Consider the following 20406-nt stretch of genomic DNA (forward strand, 5'->3'; position numbering starts at 1 on the left):
ATCGCATGTACGCATTTGTTTTTTGCCTCTCTGAACAAAGTGAAAATCGGCCCTGATACAGGGAAGGATCCTAGCTATGGTCACTCACATCGCTTGAATCCTAACAAGAAAAGGATTTTGCAGGTTCTGAATTCTTTCCACAAGCCAGGGACATTTTTTTTTTTCTCACAGAGGCAATTAGCTATTTGAGATAAACCAGTTTGGGTTCTCATGTACAGAATAAACCATGCACAGCGCTGAGAGAAGAAAAGACGGGGAAAAATGAAGTCATCACATCAGACTCCATTTCTATTTTACAAAGAACTTTCTCATACGTTCCTCCTTGGTCATATACTTTCTTGTGGAACTAAAAGGTTTTCACCTATAATCTTCATGGTTGGCTGTGTATGGTTCCCTTTATAACCAAGAGTAAACTGAGGCTCACAGTGTCTAAGTCACTGGCTTATGGTGACAAAATTAGTAAGTGCACAGGGCACGGGATTGCTGAGCCCAGGGTCTTTTTTTCTGATTGATTTTTTAGGCCATGCTTTAAAGATGGGGCTAGTGACAGCCCGCTTTACACAGAGGGAAGCAAAAGTGAAGCAAACCCAGGGAAGCATTATCTTTCAATGATACTGTGGAACCACTGAAAACTACTTTTATGGTTTACTAACTACTGCCCTTAAAAAGCAAATATGCCGCCTACACTGCTAATGTGCAGCCAAGGCAAAGCTTATTCACTCGGAAAGATCCAGCACCAAGTGTTACTATAAATAACCTCATTATCTGTGATAGAAACTCATCTGTCACCATTTTAATTAGAATGTGACTTAAAGAAGTCAGTATTTAACAAAGGCATTTGTAACATTTAGTGATTGTAATAATGGCTTTGAAGTTCCAGGGAAAAGTCACTCTTCCATATTTCTTCTCATTTACATATCTCTCACTCCCCATTATTCTACGCTCTAAATAAAATTATTGGTATTGTTTCATAAACAGTTTTTAAAAATACATAATAATGGTGACAGACACTCAATGAAACTGGAAAAATAAAACAGCACAAGGAAGAAAGAAAAATCACTATATGCTCTGCCTTCAGAAACAGAAAGGCACTGCTACCATTTTGGTATATGTCCATGTGTTTTCTGGGCATAAACATTTTTACCTACTTAACACCATAATGTATAAATTGTTTTATCCACTTTTATACTTAATGTATTAGGACTATTTCCTTTATGAGGTTCGTATTTCATAATTTTGGCTGGTCGCATAGTATTCCATCTTATGTCATTTTCATTAATTACTTACAAATTTCCCACTGCTGAGTATTTACTGTCTAAACTTTTTCATTTTTATGAGCAACACTGAGCTACACATTCTTGTACATTAGTTCTTGTGCAACTCTGTCTTATTTAGGAAAAATCCCCATAAGAGGATTAGCTGGTTCAAACACTGTAAAAAATTTAGGATATATTTTATTGATCCTACTCCAGACAAGCTACCAACTCACACCTCCCACCAGAAGTGGCTTTTGCTTTGCATCTTCAAACCTGGAATTAAAATGATGCTTTGGCCAACTGCTTGCTGGTAAATTACACTGTGTTAAAATGTGCATTTCTTTGTCATTGCTTGTCTTCAGAGATCATTTTGACTTATTATTCAAGGGGAATAAGCCTGAAATTCAGGCAAAAAATATTCTAGCTCCTCCTTGTTTGGGGTGCTCTAAAAATCCATATACTATCTTGGCTGATAAGCTCTTCCTTAAGCTTACAATACAAGAACCTGGCCAATCTCTTAAAAGATTACATTTATCTCAAAGAAACATGACAGACTATTGTGTGTTCATGTGCGTGTTAGTAACCACACTTGTCAGGGAGCATTAGCTCCTTTTCTTACCCTTCTTCAGAGTTAATCAGCTCTGATAAACTATTTGTCAAAATGAAATGTAATTTTTGAGAATACAATTGTACATGCACCAATGGCCTGCCACAAAATGTAGTTTTTAAAAAGGGAATAATCCAATTTCACTTAATGAATAAATGCTCATTAAAACATTAGACCACCTCTATGGCAATCCAAGGCAGACACTTCTGACTACGGGTTAATTTACTGTAGTGAGAAAGATAAAAAAGCATTTAATGGAAGGTACATAAAACCCTCATGTGTAATTCAGAAGCAATTTTGGATCCATGTTCCAGAATCTCTGTTAATTTTTAAAAAATTGCTGGGGTTGATATTAATAGCAAAATAGCTGTGCTAGAAAGAAGTCAGCAGAATTGAAATGGATTATAGTAACTGTAAAAAAAAAAAAAAAAGGGCTGAATTATCCTACAAGGTGTGTGATCTAACTCATTGTGCCCAAGCAGAAGGGACATGGTGGCTCTGTGAAATTTGAAAGGAATATAAAGAACGGGATGGAAAAATCTTCTGGGAGAGTGAAACTGCAAAAAATCTCCACCTTGTTAGCATTGCCCTCAGCTCTCTTGCAGGGGCAGTGCACGTGTCACCATCAGCAGAAGTCCGTCCATCAATCTCAATGCTAAAGAAGGAAGGTGCCCACACAAGCTGAGGGCTCACCACGCAGGCTGAGCTCCATTTGAAAGCAGGAAGCGTTCTACCTAAAGGAAGGCTATTATCTGGACCTAAGAATTCACTCTATGACTCCAGAGAAAGTATCCTATGGATGGTTCTAAGCTTGGCAACTCCATAACTGATGTTTCTTCAGATCCCAGGTGATCAGCAGGAAAACGCTGGTTTCCAATGGCTGCACCATATTGCTTTTAGGTTTGCAAGTTGTTTTTCTGCTCATTTGAGAGAAGCATAGATTCTTGTTTTCTTACAACCTGAATCTTAGAGCAAATTGAGAAGCAAGTGTTTCTTTTCTGTGGGGCAAATAGCTAACTAAGTGGCATTCTTCAGTTTCTGAAAGTGTAATCTCCAGGGTCTTTTTCCCACCTAATGCAATGCTGCATTTTTCTGTATTAGTAGTCATGGCTAAAATTCTGAGATTACCTGAGAGCTTAGCAATGAGCATAACCCAATTTCATACATTAGTGGAATCTCTCTTTAAAACTGTTGAGTTAGGGAATGTTAGTGACTAATAATCTCCAAATCTAAATTTTAAATATGTTGGTGCTGTCAAAAGAACCCCATGACTTACTTCTAATCAACAGAATATGGCAAAAGTAATGGGAAGCCACTCCTTTGATTATGTTACGTTATAGAAGATTGTCTGGCTAGCAGACACACTCTAGAGTCTCCCCTTTCACTGCTGGTTTTGAAAAAGCAAGCTTCCAAGGCTCCCACAACAAGAAAATGACTTCTGCAAACAACTATAGAGAGTTTGGAAGTGGATCCTTCCCCAGTCGAGCTAGCAGATGAGACCCCAGTCCCGGCTGACACCTTGACTGTAGCTTTTCAGAGGAGCCAGGAGAACCATGCCCAGACTCCTGACCCACAGAAAGAGGTAATAAATGCATGTTGATTTAAGCTGCTAATTGTGTGGAATTTGTTATGCAGCAATAAAAGCAGATACTGATTTTGGTACTAGATGTGGGGCACTGCTGTCATAAATAACCAAGTATGTGGGAGTGGTTTTGGGATCCTCATATAACAGCGGGTGCAGGCTGGAAAAATTACGAGGAGCATAATAGAAGGAAAGAATGCTGAAAATGTGTAACTTCTCTGATAATGTAATTTTATAAAAATGAATAAGCACTTATTGCTAGGGACAGAGAAACATGAAAACACTAGCTCATGTTTCACTAAACATGAAAACTTTAGCTTTGCTTTAAAACCGTGAACACGGACAGCATGGTAACCATAGTTAACACTGTATTGCGTATTTGAAAGTTGCTAAAACAGTAAATCTTAAAAGTTCTCATCACAAGGAAAAAATCTGTCACTATGTATGGTAATGGATGTTAACAAGACTTATTGTGGTGATCATTTCATAATATATACAAATATTGAATCATTATGTTGTACATCTGAAACATGTTATATGTCAATTATAAGTATATATTTAAAAAATTAAAACAACAAACATGGGGACAACTTGATGGATATAAACTAAGCAGATTGGGTACAATCATCCTTGGGAGGCTACTGGCCATTTTCATATCAAAAAAGTGTTAATTTTTCTCAAAATTTGTTTTAAGAAAAAACTTAAAGTATAATTAACAGTATATTAGTTTCAGGTGTACAATATAGTGATTCCACAATTCTATACATTACTCAGTGCTCATCATGGTAAGTGTAGTCTTCATCCCCTTCACCTATTTCACCCATTCCCCGCCCCCCTCCCCCCACCACCCCACCTCTCTGGCAACCCTCTGTATTCTATTTTTTGGTTTGTCTCTTTTTTTCTTTGTTAATTTCTTTTGTTTCTTAAATTCCAAACATTTGTGAGATCATATGGTATTTTTCTCTGACTTATTTCATTCAGCATTCTACCCTCTAGCTCCATCCATTTTGTTGCAAATGGCAAGATTTTATTCCTTTTTATGGCTGAGTAATATTCCTCTCTCTCTCCCTATATAAATGATATTCCATTATATAAAATTCCAAATCATTCCATTATATATAAATATATATATATACCATGTCATTATCCATTCATCTATTGATGGATACTTGGGCTGCTTCCATAATTTGGCTATTATAAATAATCCTGCAATAATCATAGGGGTGCATATATACTTTTAAATTAGTGTTTTCATATTCTTTGGGTAAATATCCAGTAGTGTGATTACTGAGTCATAGGGTAGCTCTATTTTTCATTTTTTTTTGAGGACCTCCATACTGTTTTCCACAGTGGCTGCACCAGTTTGCACGCCCACCAAGTGCATGAGGGCTCCTTTTTCTCCACATTCTCGCCAACACCTGTTGTTTCTTGTGTTGTTTTAGCCATTATGACAGGTGTGAGGTAATATCTCATTATAGTTTTGATTTGCATTTCCCTAATGATGAGTGATGCTGAGCATCTTTTCATGTGTCTGTGGGCCATTTGTAGGTCTTTGTAGAAATGTCTCTTCAGGTCTTCTGCCCATTTTAAAATTGGATTATTTGGGGTTTTCTTGGTGTTGATTTGTATAATTTCTTTATATATTTCAAATACTAGTCCTTTATCAGATATGTCATTTGAAAATATCTGTTGTCTTTTAGTTTTGCTGGTTGTTTCCTTCACTGTGCAGAAGCTTTTTATTTTGATGTAGTCCTAATAGTTTATTTTTGCTTTTGTTTCCCTTGCCTCAGGAGAACAGATCTAGAAAAATGTTGCTACAGCCGATGTCAGAGAGATTCCTGCCCATGCTCTCTTTTGGATTTTTATAGTTCAGGTCTCACATTTAGGTCTTTAGTCCATTTTGAGTTCATTTTTGCGTATGGTCTCAACACATTTTCTGATCAGCTTCAAACACAAAATGACGCTTCAGTACCTAAAATGAATACCCAGTACTGACAGTAAGAGCAACAGATAACTTCTTCACAGAAGAATATATGTGGGTCAAATCTAATAATTCTTTGGAAAAAAATTAAAATTAGTTTAAAAAAAATCAGCAAGCTAAGCGTGACACAGTAGTGTAGGCCAGCAACTGCAGTTCGGCGTTAGACTGCCTGGCCTGAGGAGTGTGCTGTGAATGAGCTGTGGGAACACACTGCACGGGCCCTTCTAGAATGCTGCGGCCAATCTGTTCCACTGTGGAGCTGACGTGTGTGAGAGAGGTGTCTCTCCAGGAGATTAAAAGCAGCCAGAAACACTGGGTTTATTGGCAAACCTCTTTTCTTATAAAAAACCTAACTTAGAAGATGAGACTCTGTGGTAACTAGTTGTACTTTTTAAGGCCTTCCTAGGCAACCAAACATTTATGTGTATGTATTGTTTCCTGTCTCCCATACCTCGAAGGGTCCATACACTGTGTCACCACAGGCACATTTTGTCCTGTAAAAAGACAAGCTCTATACAACGCAGAGGAATGAGGCCTCTGGTGTCATGCGCATGCTACCTCTTGGCTAAACACAGACAATACTGAAATTATCACACATGGAGAATCAGAGCTTTAAATGCATTTACCATTTTTATTTCGCTATGCAGAAACATACATTCACCATGGGCTGTGTGATGCAGTTGACAGTGTAATGGAGAATATATCTTTTTGAAGGCTATTTATAACTAAACACTAAATAGTTTAATTACAGTGGAAATTCTGTACAATTTAAGGCTTGGCTCTGAACTAGATTGTAAATATGGACCAGATTTGGAAATAAAACACTTTTTTCTTTTTCAAGTAAAAGAAGTAAAATCAACTCAAAAACACAAGGAAGAAGAAACAAAGAGAGAAAACAAAGCAACAGAAGCCCAACAGCTTTTTCTGGAGTGAAATTTCATAATATTGTAAACTAACAAAAACAGGTTTTCTTCCCCCATATAATGACAATTTACATATTTAGGACTTGTTAGGGAAATCTTGGAAGCTTTCCAGGTTGGACGCAGACCAAAGCAAACAAGGAAGAAATCACATTAATATGCTAAAATCAGTTCTACCTTATAACGAATCAAATTAGATACACAAAGCAGGATTGTAAGCATTAAATATTTCCAGAGGATTGAGAGTCGTTGCTGTGTATGGGTGAGAATAATAAAACCAGGTGAAACAAGTACGAGATTCAGGTTGTTTACTGAATAAACTCGGTTATTGGCACATCTAATCTGGGATAAACCTGACACATCGGACCTAGACAGCTTCTAGCATTTTCGGGTAATCTTCATTTGTCTGTAAACAAAAGATCTGTCACCTAAGAAATTGCGATTTTGTTTAGACTTTAATAATAAACTATGAAAGGCATGAATTGTTTATGTGTTACATGAGATCACGGTTTATATTGTTGGTTATGAACGTGCAGGTATAGCTGGAAACAGACACTTGGTGGAAATTAAAAATGCTACTCTTTTGTAATTTTATCGTTGCTTCATGCAATATCAGTTTTGTGATGCTGATTCGGATTGCTTTATTATGGGAAGATCTCTCTGCCAGTGTCTTTATTAATGGTCAAGATCAGTTCTCCTGGATTGAAATTTTCCATGGGCAGATACAAGTCAGCTGGGTTAGAAGAGGGAACTCCATATAGGCTCTGGTTTTCCTAATGGTTTGCATGACTGGATTCATGTGCAGGCTAAGTTATTCCTGTAGGAAAGAGATTTGATCAGTTACTCCTTGGAAAACACCTGAGAGTCTTCCACAGATTAAGGCCACAAAAAAAAAAAAAAAATGATCTTGCAGGTTATTACATGCACTTTTTGACAACATACTGTAAAATTCCTGCATAAGTCACTGATATGCGTTCTCTTACGTAACTACATCACCCAAGCGGCTGAAGCTCACTGGAGAACCCTTTTCCTGCTTTCTGTCTTCCAAAGAACATGATTAATTTGAACATAATGAGTGACCTTTTTTTTCCTTTAAGGGAGGCCGCTATTCAATCTATAGTTTCTAAACCAACATTAGAGAACTTCCTTATTTCATTTATACATGTAAAGCGTTTAAGAGACTTTTGTCACATAACCAAGTGTGCAAGTAGCTCGACGGTTGCATTCAGCATTCAAAGCCCTCTGGGGATGCTCTGGACCCATGAGTTCTTGCACGGCAGGTGGTGTGCATAACAAGTCTGTGCACACACAGAAGACGCTATCTGCTCCCAATGCCAGCCAAACAGCCGTTGAAAAGGCATGCACACACTTTCTATAGAAAAGCAGGAACACAAGGCTGCATTTTTGCCTCCTCCTGAGACATGATGCTATACTTAAGAGGAAAAAAAACCATCCCAAAGAATACAGAAAATATAAGACATCCAAAATCAAAGTGAATGCCCAGGTTTCAAATTCAGAAACAAAGCAAAATGAGAGCATAAACGGAAGCATAACCAAACATAGTTGCAGAGAAAGCTTACAATGAATGGGGTAATGTTGCTGTCCAAAGGAGAAAGGGGTACCTTTTATTTCCCTGGTATGTGGAACACACAAATTGTACCTTCCAGAACAAAGTGGCCTTCATTCTGATTAGGCCACATGGCAAGTGAAATCAAATCTGACACTTCGAATTTGGATAATGAAGAGCACAGGGCATGAATGAAAAGGAAACACCAGCGAGACCATGCAAGCAAAGACTGCTTCTTTCTTGATCCTCTACCTGGCAGAATATGTAAAAAGTCTACAGTATGGAACCCCCAAATCTGAAACAAACCAGCACCCACAAACCAATTCTCCACCCCCTTGGTGAGCAGCCCTGCCAATGCCAGTGAGAGAAGAAAGGAGGAAGGGGAGGAGGAAGAGGCAGGGGAAGGACAGAGGGAAGTGGCCCCATGCTACATGCCAGCCAAGGCCAAGCCTAGAGAATCAGCGTCGCCTCTTACCTGGGGTCAATCCTCTCCATCTTCTGGTGTGATCTCTGTCTCTTTATGGACCACTACTTTGGTCACTGACATGTCAGGGTGCTGCTCTTTGGCCTCTTTAATTGCCTGAGCCAGCGCCTATCCCCAGGAAATCACAGAAGGGCAAAGACAAAAAGGAGGTAGAACATGCATGATCAGTAGCAAGGTGGAGACTTATGAGCTAGATCTATACACGTAATTTACAAATGAGGTACAATGATTGCAAAAGGAATCGGACATTGCATATTGAAAAGTTACTTCAGAAAACTGTTTAGACTGCATGATGGACTAGAAGAACAACACTGGGCAGAGTGGGGCTGACCAGTGTCCCTGTTTCTCTGCCAGGGTATCGACCATTCTCACGCACACTACCTGGTCATGGTCGATGTCGGCATCTCCTGTGATGACTATCCGCTTTTCAATTCTTGTCTCTGAAATGCCTCCTTTCACAGTCTGCAAGGGACAGACAAGCATTACAAAGTTACCCACCTGGAAAAACGATCATGGTTCAGTGGGGGAAATGGCTGGAAATGCTAACAGAGTTTTAACTAACAGCATTCATGAAGAGTTGAAACGATTCTTTGGCAATTACTTAAAATCGTTAATTTCAGAAGTGAAGCTAAAATGGGAGTCCTTTGGGTGTGGCTGGCCAGTGTTTCTGGAACACCGACCATATGCTAAGGACTAGAGTTCGTGTTAAGCAAGAGATTTCAGAATGCATATTCCTAAACAGAAATGAGCACATAAGGGCAAATGCCCCAGAGACAGAGTGGGCATGAGGTGCAGCTGTGTGGGCGTCCCGGCAGTCACGTAACGCCGCCTGCACAGCCCAGCTGGCAAGAAGTTCCATGTAAGTGCCTTACTTTTATCTGTCCCCACTCCACTTACTTTGGTGATGTGGGTGGTGGTCGTGGTACTGGTGGTTTCAGATGTGATCGTCTGTGCACTCATTAGCACGCCTGGCTCCAAATCCGCACCAGCGTCAACCTACAGAAACAAAGGAACAGACACCACACTCAAATACTTATGTTGGGTCAGGGCATCACAATGACTCAGTCATCTCCCACAATCACTGTGTTGTCCAGTCAGCATACAGGAGCCGCGGCCCTCCGGACAGACTCACCCGAACATGGCCAGAGGTAACCGTCGTTAAAAAACTGGGACTTGAGAAATGTCAGTAGGGTCTGCTTGAGCTAATATTTTTCCTTATCTATGGCTAGAGAAATAGGTTTCTGAGCCTTATTCTACATTTTAAGATGTATGAAGACCTGTTTAAGTCACCTGATGTTTCTGGATCGGTAATAAAGTTTTAATTACTACCATTATCACTCTTGATATACACAGTTTAGCTGCTGGATCCTCTGAGTCTCACGAATTAAATGTCATCTAGTTATACTAGAATGCAGTAAGCCATTTAAGGGGCAAAACAAAGTGCCAGGGCTCTGGCCTTCACAGACTTCTTACCTGTGATGATTCATACGTGATGGTTTTTGTTTCCGTGTGAACGACCGGTACTTCCTTGGTAGAAATTTCTAGCTTTACTCCTCCTGGTGAAACACTGCCCAAACTGATGGTTTCTGTCTTCACAGTTGATGACTGTACCAACGGGAAGTAGGCAGAGCTGCTCTTATAGTTTGCACAAAGACATGATTTTGGTGTCTCCCCCCCCTCCCCCGCCCGGTGGGTATGGATAAGCACAGGTTAGTATGAAATAAATGTTTATGTATAACATGGGAAGGGTAAGTTGAGGAATGAGGCAGACACCAGGTCAGTCTTTCAGAATTCCATAGACATTTTTTTTTTTTAACATGGGATGTTCCAGGTAAAGGAAAGCATTTTGAAGGAAATGTTTAATGAACTCTTTTTACACTCCCCCTCCTCTATCACCTAAACTAATAAGTCAAAAATCATCAATTAGCCTTTTATTTAATAACTTCTTAGGAAGAAGGAACAAATATGAAGACATCAACTGTTCCCTACTCCATATACTTCAGGAATCTCAGTAAAAGAGAAAAAGAAGAAAGTTCTGGCATTTGGTACCAAGGCAAGCATGGTTTTTGGTCCTTCTGGGGAAGTACACTGATCAAATTTTCTATATCTTGGCTGGCCATGCATTCCCTGGGTCTACTGCCAATAATTACAATGAAGGCAGGAACTGTTTCCTGGAACCACACGTTATTAATAATCATTAAATATGTTTGCATGTGACCCCGAAGATGGAGACCAGCATGGAGACCCTATTGCCATGCAAGAGGGAAATGAGAGGAGAAACAAACTGCACTTGGAAAAGGCAGAAAATTAAGCTTAGCTCCCCCTTTATGCTTAACTAAATTTCGGGGACTCATAGATCAGTTCTACATCAGTGCGGAAAGTAATGTCAACTACTAGTTACCTCAAAATGAGGTTTTTGTTCCCAAGTTTCAGAAACGTGGATTGTTGCACTCTGCTCCTCCACTGGCTCGTGGGAAGCAGTGGCCGTCTCTTCCTGTTCGAGGACAGCTTTCTCGGCCACCTCCCCCTTCTCCTCCTTAGCTCCCTCCATCAGAGCAGAGCCCTCCTTCCCTTTCAAGCTAGAAGCATCAGCAGATGCTGCCTGGGCTGCAGCATCCAAGTCATCTCCAGCTGCGTAAGAAGCATCCCCACTTGCATGCACATTCATCACGTGTCTCTCCTCCACCAACACGGTTTCCTGCACAACCTTCTCAGTGCTAAGTGGCTGGGGGTGCTGGCTTGTTTCTGCCTCTACCTTGCTGGACCCAGTCTTGGTTTCCATTTGCTGCATGGGAAAAGATTGCAGTGTCAGTGTGACTTTCCACAAACCAAAGGTGAAAACACAAAAATCAAAACAAAAGCAGCCACTCACCAGGGCGCCTAAAGCCAGTGTCAAGTGCTTATGACCAGAAATGCTTATAGAAAATATAAATTAGCTTGCATTCCTCCCACCAGGGTGGATGCATGCCCCCTGCCCCGACACCCTTCCCCCAACCCCCGAGCCTGTGTTGCTATGTTGGGATAGCCACAAATGAAATAGGATGTGGATAAATGAAATAGGATGCGGATAAAATGCAATGAAAACAAAACAAAATGAAGGCACTGTAGTGTGTTCCCATTGGTTCTGGCAGCTTTCTGAGACCTGACAGGTGACATAAAATGCTTAAAAAAATTAAATGCTATGAAACTTTTTCAACACGACTGCTGAAATCTGAATTTTGAATATCTGAAGTATGTTCTAGTGATGCAACTAAAGGCACATGACAGCTATGCCAAGCAGGCACAAAGGAAAACCACCGAAGATACCTCTGAGGTGTTTAAGGCAAAGCCACTTGAGCAAAACACATACACACACACACACACACACACTCTCACTCGCTCACACATACGTGCACACACCAAAAAGGCTAAGAAAGGCAAATAGGCAGAGTCAGGAACACCAAAGAGGAAGCAATTGGCCACCTGAACCCAGCTTTGAGAAGTAGAAGTAACCCCTCCTATGAATTCTGTTGGTTTTCTTGCAGACTCTAATAAACTGAAGATTTCAGAGCCATCCATGAGCTTTTCAGCAGAAGACTGTTTAGTCTGAGTGAACAAAGAAACGGACAGTCAAGCACAGAGACAGGAACATAGGTGGGCACATTCACATTCACAGCTGCTTAGACAAAACTGTAGGGGAGGAAGGAGGGAGGAGGGAGGAGGGACTCTACCATACAGATTTTGGAAACGGAAAAGAATGGGAAACAAAATAGCAAATTGAGGCGACCATGAGCTCTGGTTTGGGAAAGCAGAGAGAGTTATTAGGATATGGGCGGTGCTGGTTTAAGCAGACCATTCTCCCTTCATTGCAAGCCCCAGGAGCACTACCAACCACATCTCGGGATCGGGGAGCTGGAAATAAAACGGAAAGTGTTTTAACGCTTACACGGTATTGATCTAACCATGAAAAAAAGTAAAAAGCTTGGGTCGGCTGCTCTCAACATAAAGCCAAACAGCAAGAGGAACAGAAAAGTTGAGGGTGGAAGAGCACTGCCTCAAAAAAATGTCATGCTGGAATCTGAAACAGTGGCCCAAACGAAAGGCACTGGTTACCACAACTCGGGACGTGGCAGACTCAGTAACGTAATGAGCAGTGGCCACGGTGACGGCCGGTTCCTGGGAGTATCTCCACTCGGACAGGCTCTTCTGCCTGGGACCAAAGAATCCCACTCTCAAGACCTCGCCCTCGGGCGGTGGCTCCGTCCTGCCGAGGCACGTGCTGTCCAGCCCCGCGTGGGGCCCCGTGTCCCGGCCCAGCTGTGGGGCTTTCTGCAGCTCTTCTTCCTCGGGGCTCGGCTGCCGGGACTCAGCTTCCTGGATGGGAGCCAGGGATTCGGACAATTTCCGTTTAGGGGTGTGGACCTCGGGTCCTCTTTTCGATTTCTCGTCAGGGTGGGCATCCAGGGCCTCGTAATCGGCCATGCCTGAAATGATCTTTACCGACTCTGACAACCCTCTGTCTGTTTTCGGAAAGGCTTCCAGACTGCAGGGCTGCACCCCCTTCTCCCCCTCCTTGGCTTTTCCAGTCATGGTAACGATCTTCCCCGATACAGTGTCGTAGGATTTTCCTAGAGTGTATATTTTCTGTTTGCTCTCTCCTCTCAACTGCATTTCCTGGGCCAAGTCATCGAAGCTCTGCATTTCAAGGGCACCAGATCTTAACAGATCGGCGGGGATGTCACCGCTTCTACTGCTCATGGTCACCACCTTGTAAGTCACAATCTTTTTCGAATCACCATCAACTACCTCAGTGGGTACTTTGTCTACAATAACCCAATCCTCTGTGCCCTATATTTGAAATATAAAAGCTAAATTAGAAATTCTGATGGTCTCATTTCTAAAATAAGAATCCTTTAAGAAAACCAGGGCAAAAGCTACACTGTGATGTGACTGCACAGTGCTGGTGTTAATGTCTAAGGATTACGGTCACAGAGCTCTTCTTCTCTGAAATGTACAAACTCTAGCCTTCAACTTGGAATACAGTCTGCATGTAGAATTGCAATTGCAGATTTCTTTAAGCAGGAACATACCTTGGTGGTAAGTGTTTGCAAGACTCTATTTGACCTTACACTAACAGTCTGATCATTTTGTATTTCAAGAGTAAATGACATTACTGAAGTTGTTGTACAAGTCATTTAGCTTGTATGGGCACAAAAAGACCATTTTCCAGGACAACTATAACACTGCACTTCCTATCTGCTGTTTTCACAAAGAACTCGCCAGCATCCCATGAATTTCTGTGAATACCATTTCTCATGTTTGTAAATTCTACTTCCTCATATAGGAGGCTTGAATCCACTACAGCGCTTACTATTCAATAAACACTGAGTGTGCCCTATTCAAGGCACGGCCAGGAAGTCCCTCCTACCGCTGGGGCATTGTTGGAGCCTCTTATCAACAGCTCATGGTGGTCTGTACCGTGTTCCAATCTTATTTACAAGCGAAGTTCATCATCTGAGTAGTTTCTTTGCCACTTTTCTTAGTACTTAGTTCCAATACGGCAGAAGAAATGAAAGTTAAGAGACTTGTATTTGAGAAGGCTACTAGGATGAGACCAGGCAGCGGACTAGTCTAACAGATCAGGAAGGGAAGAAAAATCAAATCAGGGGCAATTGAGCACCTTGATTTACATTTTAAACTACAGCGTTTTCTGCTTGCATAGGAATCTAGAAATTTGTGTACCTTACAAACAAAAATTACAGATCGGTCTACGTGCTGGTGCTGGATTAAAGCAAATGAATTGAAAACCTCTAGGGTCGATGGGATAGTTTTCTGGAAAATGATTTGACGAGAGGTAACCACAGAGCCTGCAGAATCTCCTTCCTGCATTTTCTTTATCAGACTCGGCTAGTGGGAAAACCAATAAAAGTTCAGAACTTTCAAAATCAGTCAAGGTCATCTAAGTTAGTATCACTCTATGGGTAAAGCAGACAGTAAAAAGTCCAACAATATTATTAGAAAGCATCATCATAATGCTTCAATGACCACACGCAGCTATAGTCACCGAGAAGCAAGAGCCATAAAGTACTGATGGCTAACGATAACCAAAATAGTAAGAAAATTCCCTTTCCCCTCCCCAGAATCTAAGCAAAAATGACATACCTACCTTAGTTTTAAGCGAGGCAGATTTAAAAAGGAAAATAAAAACTAAAGACATTTCAGTGACACTGAAAGCTGAAGAGCAATTCCCTTCTGGGAAATTCCTTTATGTTTGTTTTTTACCTGAGACTCAAGGAATGGAGAGCTTCCTTGCTGCAAAAATATAACTTTTTCAGAAATTTCTTTTTCTTCTTTGGTCTGTTTGAATAAAGGGGGTTGGGTTGGAGAAGAGGAAGTAGACAGTTTCCAAAAAAAGGCAAGTTAGGAAGAGAGTTCTTTTACTGTGTCGTACATATAATAGTCATTCATCTCTTTCTGAAGAAGTGAATTATTGCTTATGAATTTGAAAAGTGGTCTGAAACCATCTCAAAGTTTCATGATCATGTCCCCAAAGTAACAGATTATTTTCTGAAGCTCCAGTGTTTGACTCACACGTTTTCCACTTCTATAAATACAAAACATGCAAGAGCCAAAGAAAAATCTCCTTGGCATTCGCAGTGTCTAGGCCAGTCATGTGCAAAACCGTGGAAGTGAGGAGTAAAAGAAAATGTGAAGACAAAAAAAAAAAAAAATTAAGTGAGGAAAAAAACCCTCACTCCTACATCTGACAAACTCTTGACTGCATTCCCCACTGAAGTGCTGGCTTCATCCCGGGCGAGGAAATACACACGGGCCACTGCCATCAGCTACTAGCTCGAGTAAACCCAGACCTAGATTGATTCCTTTATTATCCCACAGAAAACAAAGTATACTCAAAACTTATAGCTTTATTTGAACTTTCATAAGATGGTGAATAACTTTAAAAAGTCAATTTCAAAATATCTTTGTGAAAAATTAAGTACTTCAAGTCACGCTTAACATGTAACATTAAGAAACGTTGAGGTAAATATGCCATGTTAGCAACTAGCTTCTTCCTTTTACCTACTTTCTAGTCCTTCCTGTAGTATTGAGTAGGAATAATTCAAGTGGCAATATACTAGCTACTGAGCCCATCTCTGTGCATAGCGTATAGATAGCTCCGTGGAGTACTGACAGAAAGGGTATTCAGGAAGAGTAATCTAAAAAATCATAACAGAAAGCCCAAAGTTTCTAAAAGGACAGAGTTTTTAAAATAAATCCTATTGTAAACAACATAATTTAATGAGAATTATTTACTATTCCTATGTGTGTACAAACCTATCAGTACTACTTTTAATAGTTTGCCTATAAGAGTTTGTAAGGGGACATCTGGAATATTCTCCTGAAGGACCTGCTGGCAAATTTTGATAGCATCGTTTTCCTATGCCCCTTTTTCAATGAAGAACAAGTAAGATATTTCTGAAGGGGGAAAAAAAAATCAACCCTATCCCTCCCCATTTTGGAGAAAGGTATTGGAAAAGACAAAATGTAACATGTGGTATCATTAAATATGGATTTTTGTTTTGTTTGTTTTACTTTCAATTGTAGCCTCTTTTTCATAGAGAAATAAGAAACAGGAAGGAAAGGTCAAAATTATAGGTACTTTTCAGAATACCACTGCCAGGCCTCTAATTATAATCACTGAGGTAAATATTATTCCTAAGATGAAAGCCTAAAAAAAACCAATAATAGCAGGAAAACAGTGGTTTTTAGCATCTCCTGTTATCTGACATCAACCAATTTCAAAATTTTCTTTGTCTATAATGAAAGTATCAACACTGTCTACATTCTGAACTGTGTGTGTCCGCTGAGAGAAAAGGGTAACATAAGGGATAGGTCTTAAAATAAAATCCTATAGATGGTCAACCTCAATTCAGTTATTTCAGCTAAAGACAAGTGAAGAGATGCTGATAAAGAAAGAAAAGCTGATAATCGAAATGTTCACTTTTATCACGGGTTAGAAGAGAGTCAGCTGTATGCTCCAAACATTTTTAGTTACTTAAAACATTCATCACTATATCATAATTGGGAAGCAAGGCTCTTGTACTGGCATGCAAAATGTACTGAGGTATTACTCACTCTCAGGTGATTAGGGATTTGTGCAGAGCCATGGCCCTTGTTTCTCCCTGGGCCAGGGTGTTCTCAAACTGGGCTGTGCTTTAGAATTACGTGGAGATCTTTTAAAATAATAGTACTACGTGGGGGTGCAGCTCAGACGAATGAAATCAGTCTCTGATTTAATAGCTCCTAGGCCTAGTATTTTTAAGACTTCCCATAGGAAATTTTAATATGTACCTAGAGTTGCATGCACCCCAAGGCCTGATGGAAAGTCACAGAAGTCAGATTCGGAGAATGAAGATAACTCTCCCTATCCACAAACAGATGATCATAGTGAATGGTTTCCGCCCCCCCCCCCTCCAGCCCCAATTTGAGACCCATACAAAACCTGACTAGCAAGAGTAGAGCTGGAGTAGAAAGCAGACATATGCACAAAGAGAGTCGATTTCACTTATTCATGGTAATTATGTTCAATAAAATCCCCATGAATAGTGAGTTGGTGAATACTGAACCACTGATTTTATGGGAAACACATGGTTAAGGCTCCTGTGAGTCTCTGGTCATGATATTGTCATCAACTGTTCGATACATAACCTTGTTTTGTATGTGTTTTTGTTTAAAGACTCCTTTATTTAATACGTATTATTGATCCGTTAACATTGAACTCATGCCCAACAGCACTCTAACTTATTCCTGAATGAGACTTCTCTAATACATATATTTTCCCAAAAGGCAAGTGACAGCCTTCTTGTGCTTAGGAACACTAGCTCACACTTCAGGGCTATGTCTGGGGGTCATCTGAAGTGGCAAAATCACCCAGGGAAACACAAAAACATGGCACTAAATAGGCCTGAAAAGCACATTTATTTACAGTATGGGAACTGAAACAGGAAGGCAGGGCCCTGCCTTGTGCAACCAAAGCTGGGACCATGCATGGTTGAGACACAAAGTTTTCACCACTCTGTGTCTGTCTGCAGACGACTGGGAAAGTGCCATTAAGGCTGATTTTAGGGTTACAATAAATTCCAGTGAGTAGGCTAATGTGCAACTATGGAATCTGTGAATCAGGAGGATCACCCGTGCTAAGCTTACGTGCCATAAGACTACCACCTGCGTTGACAAAGAGGCTGATATTGGCACTGCAGAAGCGCTAATGGGTATTGCATTTTGGTTGGGGTTTGGAAACTTTTAGTATTCAAGTGACCACAAGGGCATATACCTCTAATGTGGACTCAGTGTAGGAGCATCACCAAAGGCTGTCATGGGAAATATCTGTGGACAGAGACATACCCGGAGGCCTTCACGGACCATACGTCTATCCTTCCTGTTTGGTGGGCCCTGTATACGGGCTTGTCTATGTTCCAAAGTGTGCATTGCTTTGGGGCCTCCTTGCTACTTATCTGCTATTAACTCAGTATTTGAAAGTTGAAACCACTGGCAATAAAATTCCCATTTTATAGTAAACATACACGATAGTCTTAGAATATAATCACTACTACTAGCTCATTATATATTACTCAAGTCATCTGAATGAAACAGATATGTAATGGTACAGGAATGCTTTGGCAACAGTACTTTTCATCTATTCTGCATAAAAGGGCCCTTTTCAAAGTAATTGAAATGGATTCATACCTTGTCACGTTTCAGCTGGGATTGGAATTATCATGAATATAGTGATTTGTGATCACTTTTGATAAATAGCTTTCAAGGGAAGTTTAGAAAATGATCAAAATGAGTGTCATTATATTCTTCTTTTCACTGCAAGGACCTAAACATTGCATATGGACTACCACTTAAAGGGTTTTTCTCTCATAAAGGCCTAAGTTTTTGATTTTTTTCTGTTCTAGCTCAGCTTTCTGGACAAATATGTTATAACAACAGTCTTGATAAGAAAGAAGTTAATCAGTATAATGCTAGAAAGATGCAGTTATTAAAAAACTACTTCTTTTGGGGCACCTGGGTGGCTCAGATGGTTAAGCATCTGCCTTCTGCTCAGGTCATGATCTCCAGGTCCTGGGATCGAGCCCCACATCAGACTCCCAGCTCAGCCAGGAGTCTGCTTCTCCCTCTCCTTCTGCCTCTCCCCCGCTTGTGCTTTCTCTGTCTCTCTCCCTCTCAATTGAATAAATAAAATCTTTAAAAAAAAAAAAACAAAAATTACTTCTTTTGAAAGACAGATAAAGCAAGATGATGTCTAATAGCTGACAGTCAGATGAGTACCACTGATATTTGTGGGTCCCACAGTGGGAGCCCCGAAGTAGGATCTGCTGAATCCTCACAGTCTGGCTGTCCATTTAAAGAAAGCTTTCCAATATGGAACACTCTTACTTAAAAAGACATTCTGGCCTCTATGTTCTCTATTAAAAACCAAATAAAAACTGATTATAAATCAGTTAAAATAATCAGTCATGTATATTTTAAAAAATCAGTTAAAATCGAATCAAACACAAATTATACCAGCAAAAGCCTGGTGTAGTATTCCCAGAGTAAAACACGTCTTGAAATTCTGTCAACTTCAGATCAGTGTTGAGTCAAACATTAGACAATCTCCCTACGCCTCATCTTGCCACTGATGAGAAACACTCATGAGTTTTCAGGGTACTTTTTAATGCAGCAGAAAAAAGCATTTTTCAGAAAAAGTGTCAGTTCATTAAGACAGTATCTCAATTTCTCCCAGCTGTGAAATCTAGGTTCACAGTTAGAACAAACCAATTTGCATGCACTAGAGTTTCCCTGGGCCTCCTTGTTCATTCCAAGCACCCTGGGATGTGACTACTCACTCCTCAGCCGCCACATCATTTTACTTTGCAGCTTTTCTTGGGAGCCCAGAGTAGGTCAGTTCTGTTTTTACACAGACCAGTGGTGAGACTGCTTACTCAGAAGCTTGCAAAGAAGCACCGCCAGTGAGCAGAAGACAGTGACAACCCAAAGCCCGAATACCGACCTCTTCAAGGACGAGCGGCTCGATCATAGGCGCGTCCTCCTGCCTGGCGGCTAGTCGCACCGGGGAGGTAGAAAGCCTCTTTTCCCATTCATTCGTGATGGCAGTGTCTGTGGAGGTTTCTAAAAAGGTTCTTTTCAGCTCACTAATATTGGTTTGATGTTTCATCAGGTCATCTTGAGTTTTATCTAGCTCCTATATTCAGAACATAAAGAATCCAACAGTCAACATTTTACATTTGCCTTCCTATCTGTGTTTTTTTTTTTTTTTTTTTTAAGTAACGTCAATCTCATTAGTAGTCAAAATAAAAGAATTCTGATCAGGGCTCATAACACAACCACAAGCACTTTGGTGAAAATGTGACATTTCTAAGGAAAAGAGAAGAAAAAAAATCTAGTTCACGCAAGCATAAAAATCAAAAGAGTTTTGAAAGGCAAACTATAAAGAGTGTAATTCACATGTAACCAGAAAAAAATTAAAATAAATACACACAGGAAAAAGGATCTATATCTAGGAGAGAGGGAGGCACCAGAGCAGGCTGAGAAGGTATCCCCACTTATTCACAGGTGAGAGCACTCAGTGCATGCAGCATCGTACGAGCCCACAGGTACGCCCCCAGAAGAGACGCCGACACACACACATGCACTGGTATGCGCCAATACCAACCTCTAACATAAGATTACTATGTTTGACATACACATTTTCACCCTTTATTCGCTTAATCAGACTATTCTGAAAAAAGTGGAGAAGAAAGGGAAAGGTAAGGGACGCGGTAGTCACGGGCACAGACGCCATCCTGCACGCTGCACCGACAACATGGGTAACCGCCTACAGAGCATGCTGGAAGACCGGAACACCGGAGACGCACAACGCTCATCACACGCTGGGTTTTGCTTTCGCTTTATTTTTAATTTTCTACCTGTGCCTTGAGCTCTGCATCTTCCTCCTGGTCCGACTGTCAGCATCAAGAAAGA

General features: G+C 40.6%; 1 protein-coding gene across 17 annotated transcripts in view; it reads right to left on the reverse strand.

The window, feature by feature from the left end:
- Positions 1-6037: 6037 nt before the first annotated feature.
- EPB41L3 (erythrocyte membrane protein band 4.1 like 3) overlaps positions 6038-20406 on the reverse strand; it is a 235808-nt gene continuing 221439 nt past the window's right edge. For 7 of the 17 annotated variants that reach the window (XM_032421363.1, XM_032421360.1, XM_032421353.1 and 4 more), the window contains 10 exons: positions 20352-20387; positions 19436-19627; positions 12490-12750; positions 11860-11982; positions 10799-11182; positions 9871-10002; positions 9295-9393; positions 8779-8859; positions 8389-8505; positions 6038-7163 (listed from right to left, as the gene is read on the reverse strand). In XM_032421363.1, the coding sequence (XP_032277254.1) occupies positions 8395-8505; positions 8779-8859; positions 9295-9393; positions 9871-10002; positions 10799-11182; positions 11860-11982; positions 12490-12750; positions 19436-19627; positions 20352-20387 (1419 nt within the window). In that variant the 3' untranslated portion in view covers positions 6038-7163; positions 8389-8394. Of the gene's footprint in view, positions 7164-8388; positions 8506-8778; positions 8860-9294; positions 9394-9870; positions 10003-10798; positions 11183-11859; positions 11983-12489; positions 12751-14658; positions 14734-19435; positions 19628-20351; positions 20388-20406 lie in introns of all 17 variants that reach the window. The other 10 variants (XM_032421358.1, XM_032421357.1, XM_032421366.1 and 7 more) reach the window with 5 other exon arrangements.

The sequence above is a fragment of the Phoca vitulina genome, unplaced genomic scaffold (assembly GCF_004348235.1).
Source record: "Phoca vitulina isolate PV1807 unplaced genomic scaffold, GSC_HSeal_1.0 scaffold24, whole genome shotgun sequence".
NCBI classification, from domain to species: Eukaryota; Metazoa; Chordata; class Mammalia; order Carnivora; family Phocidae; genus Phoca; species Phoca vitulina.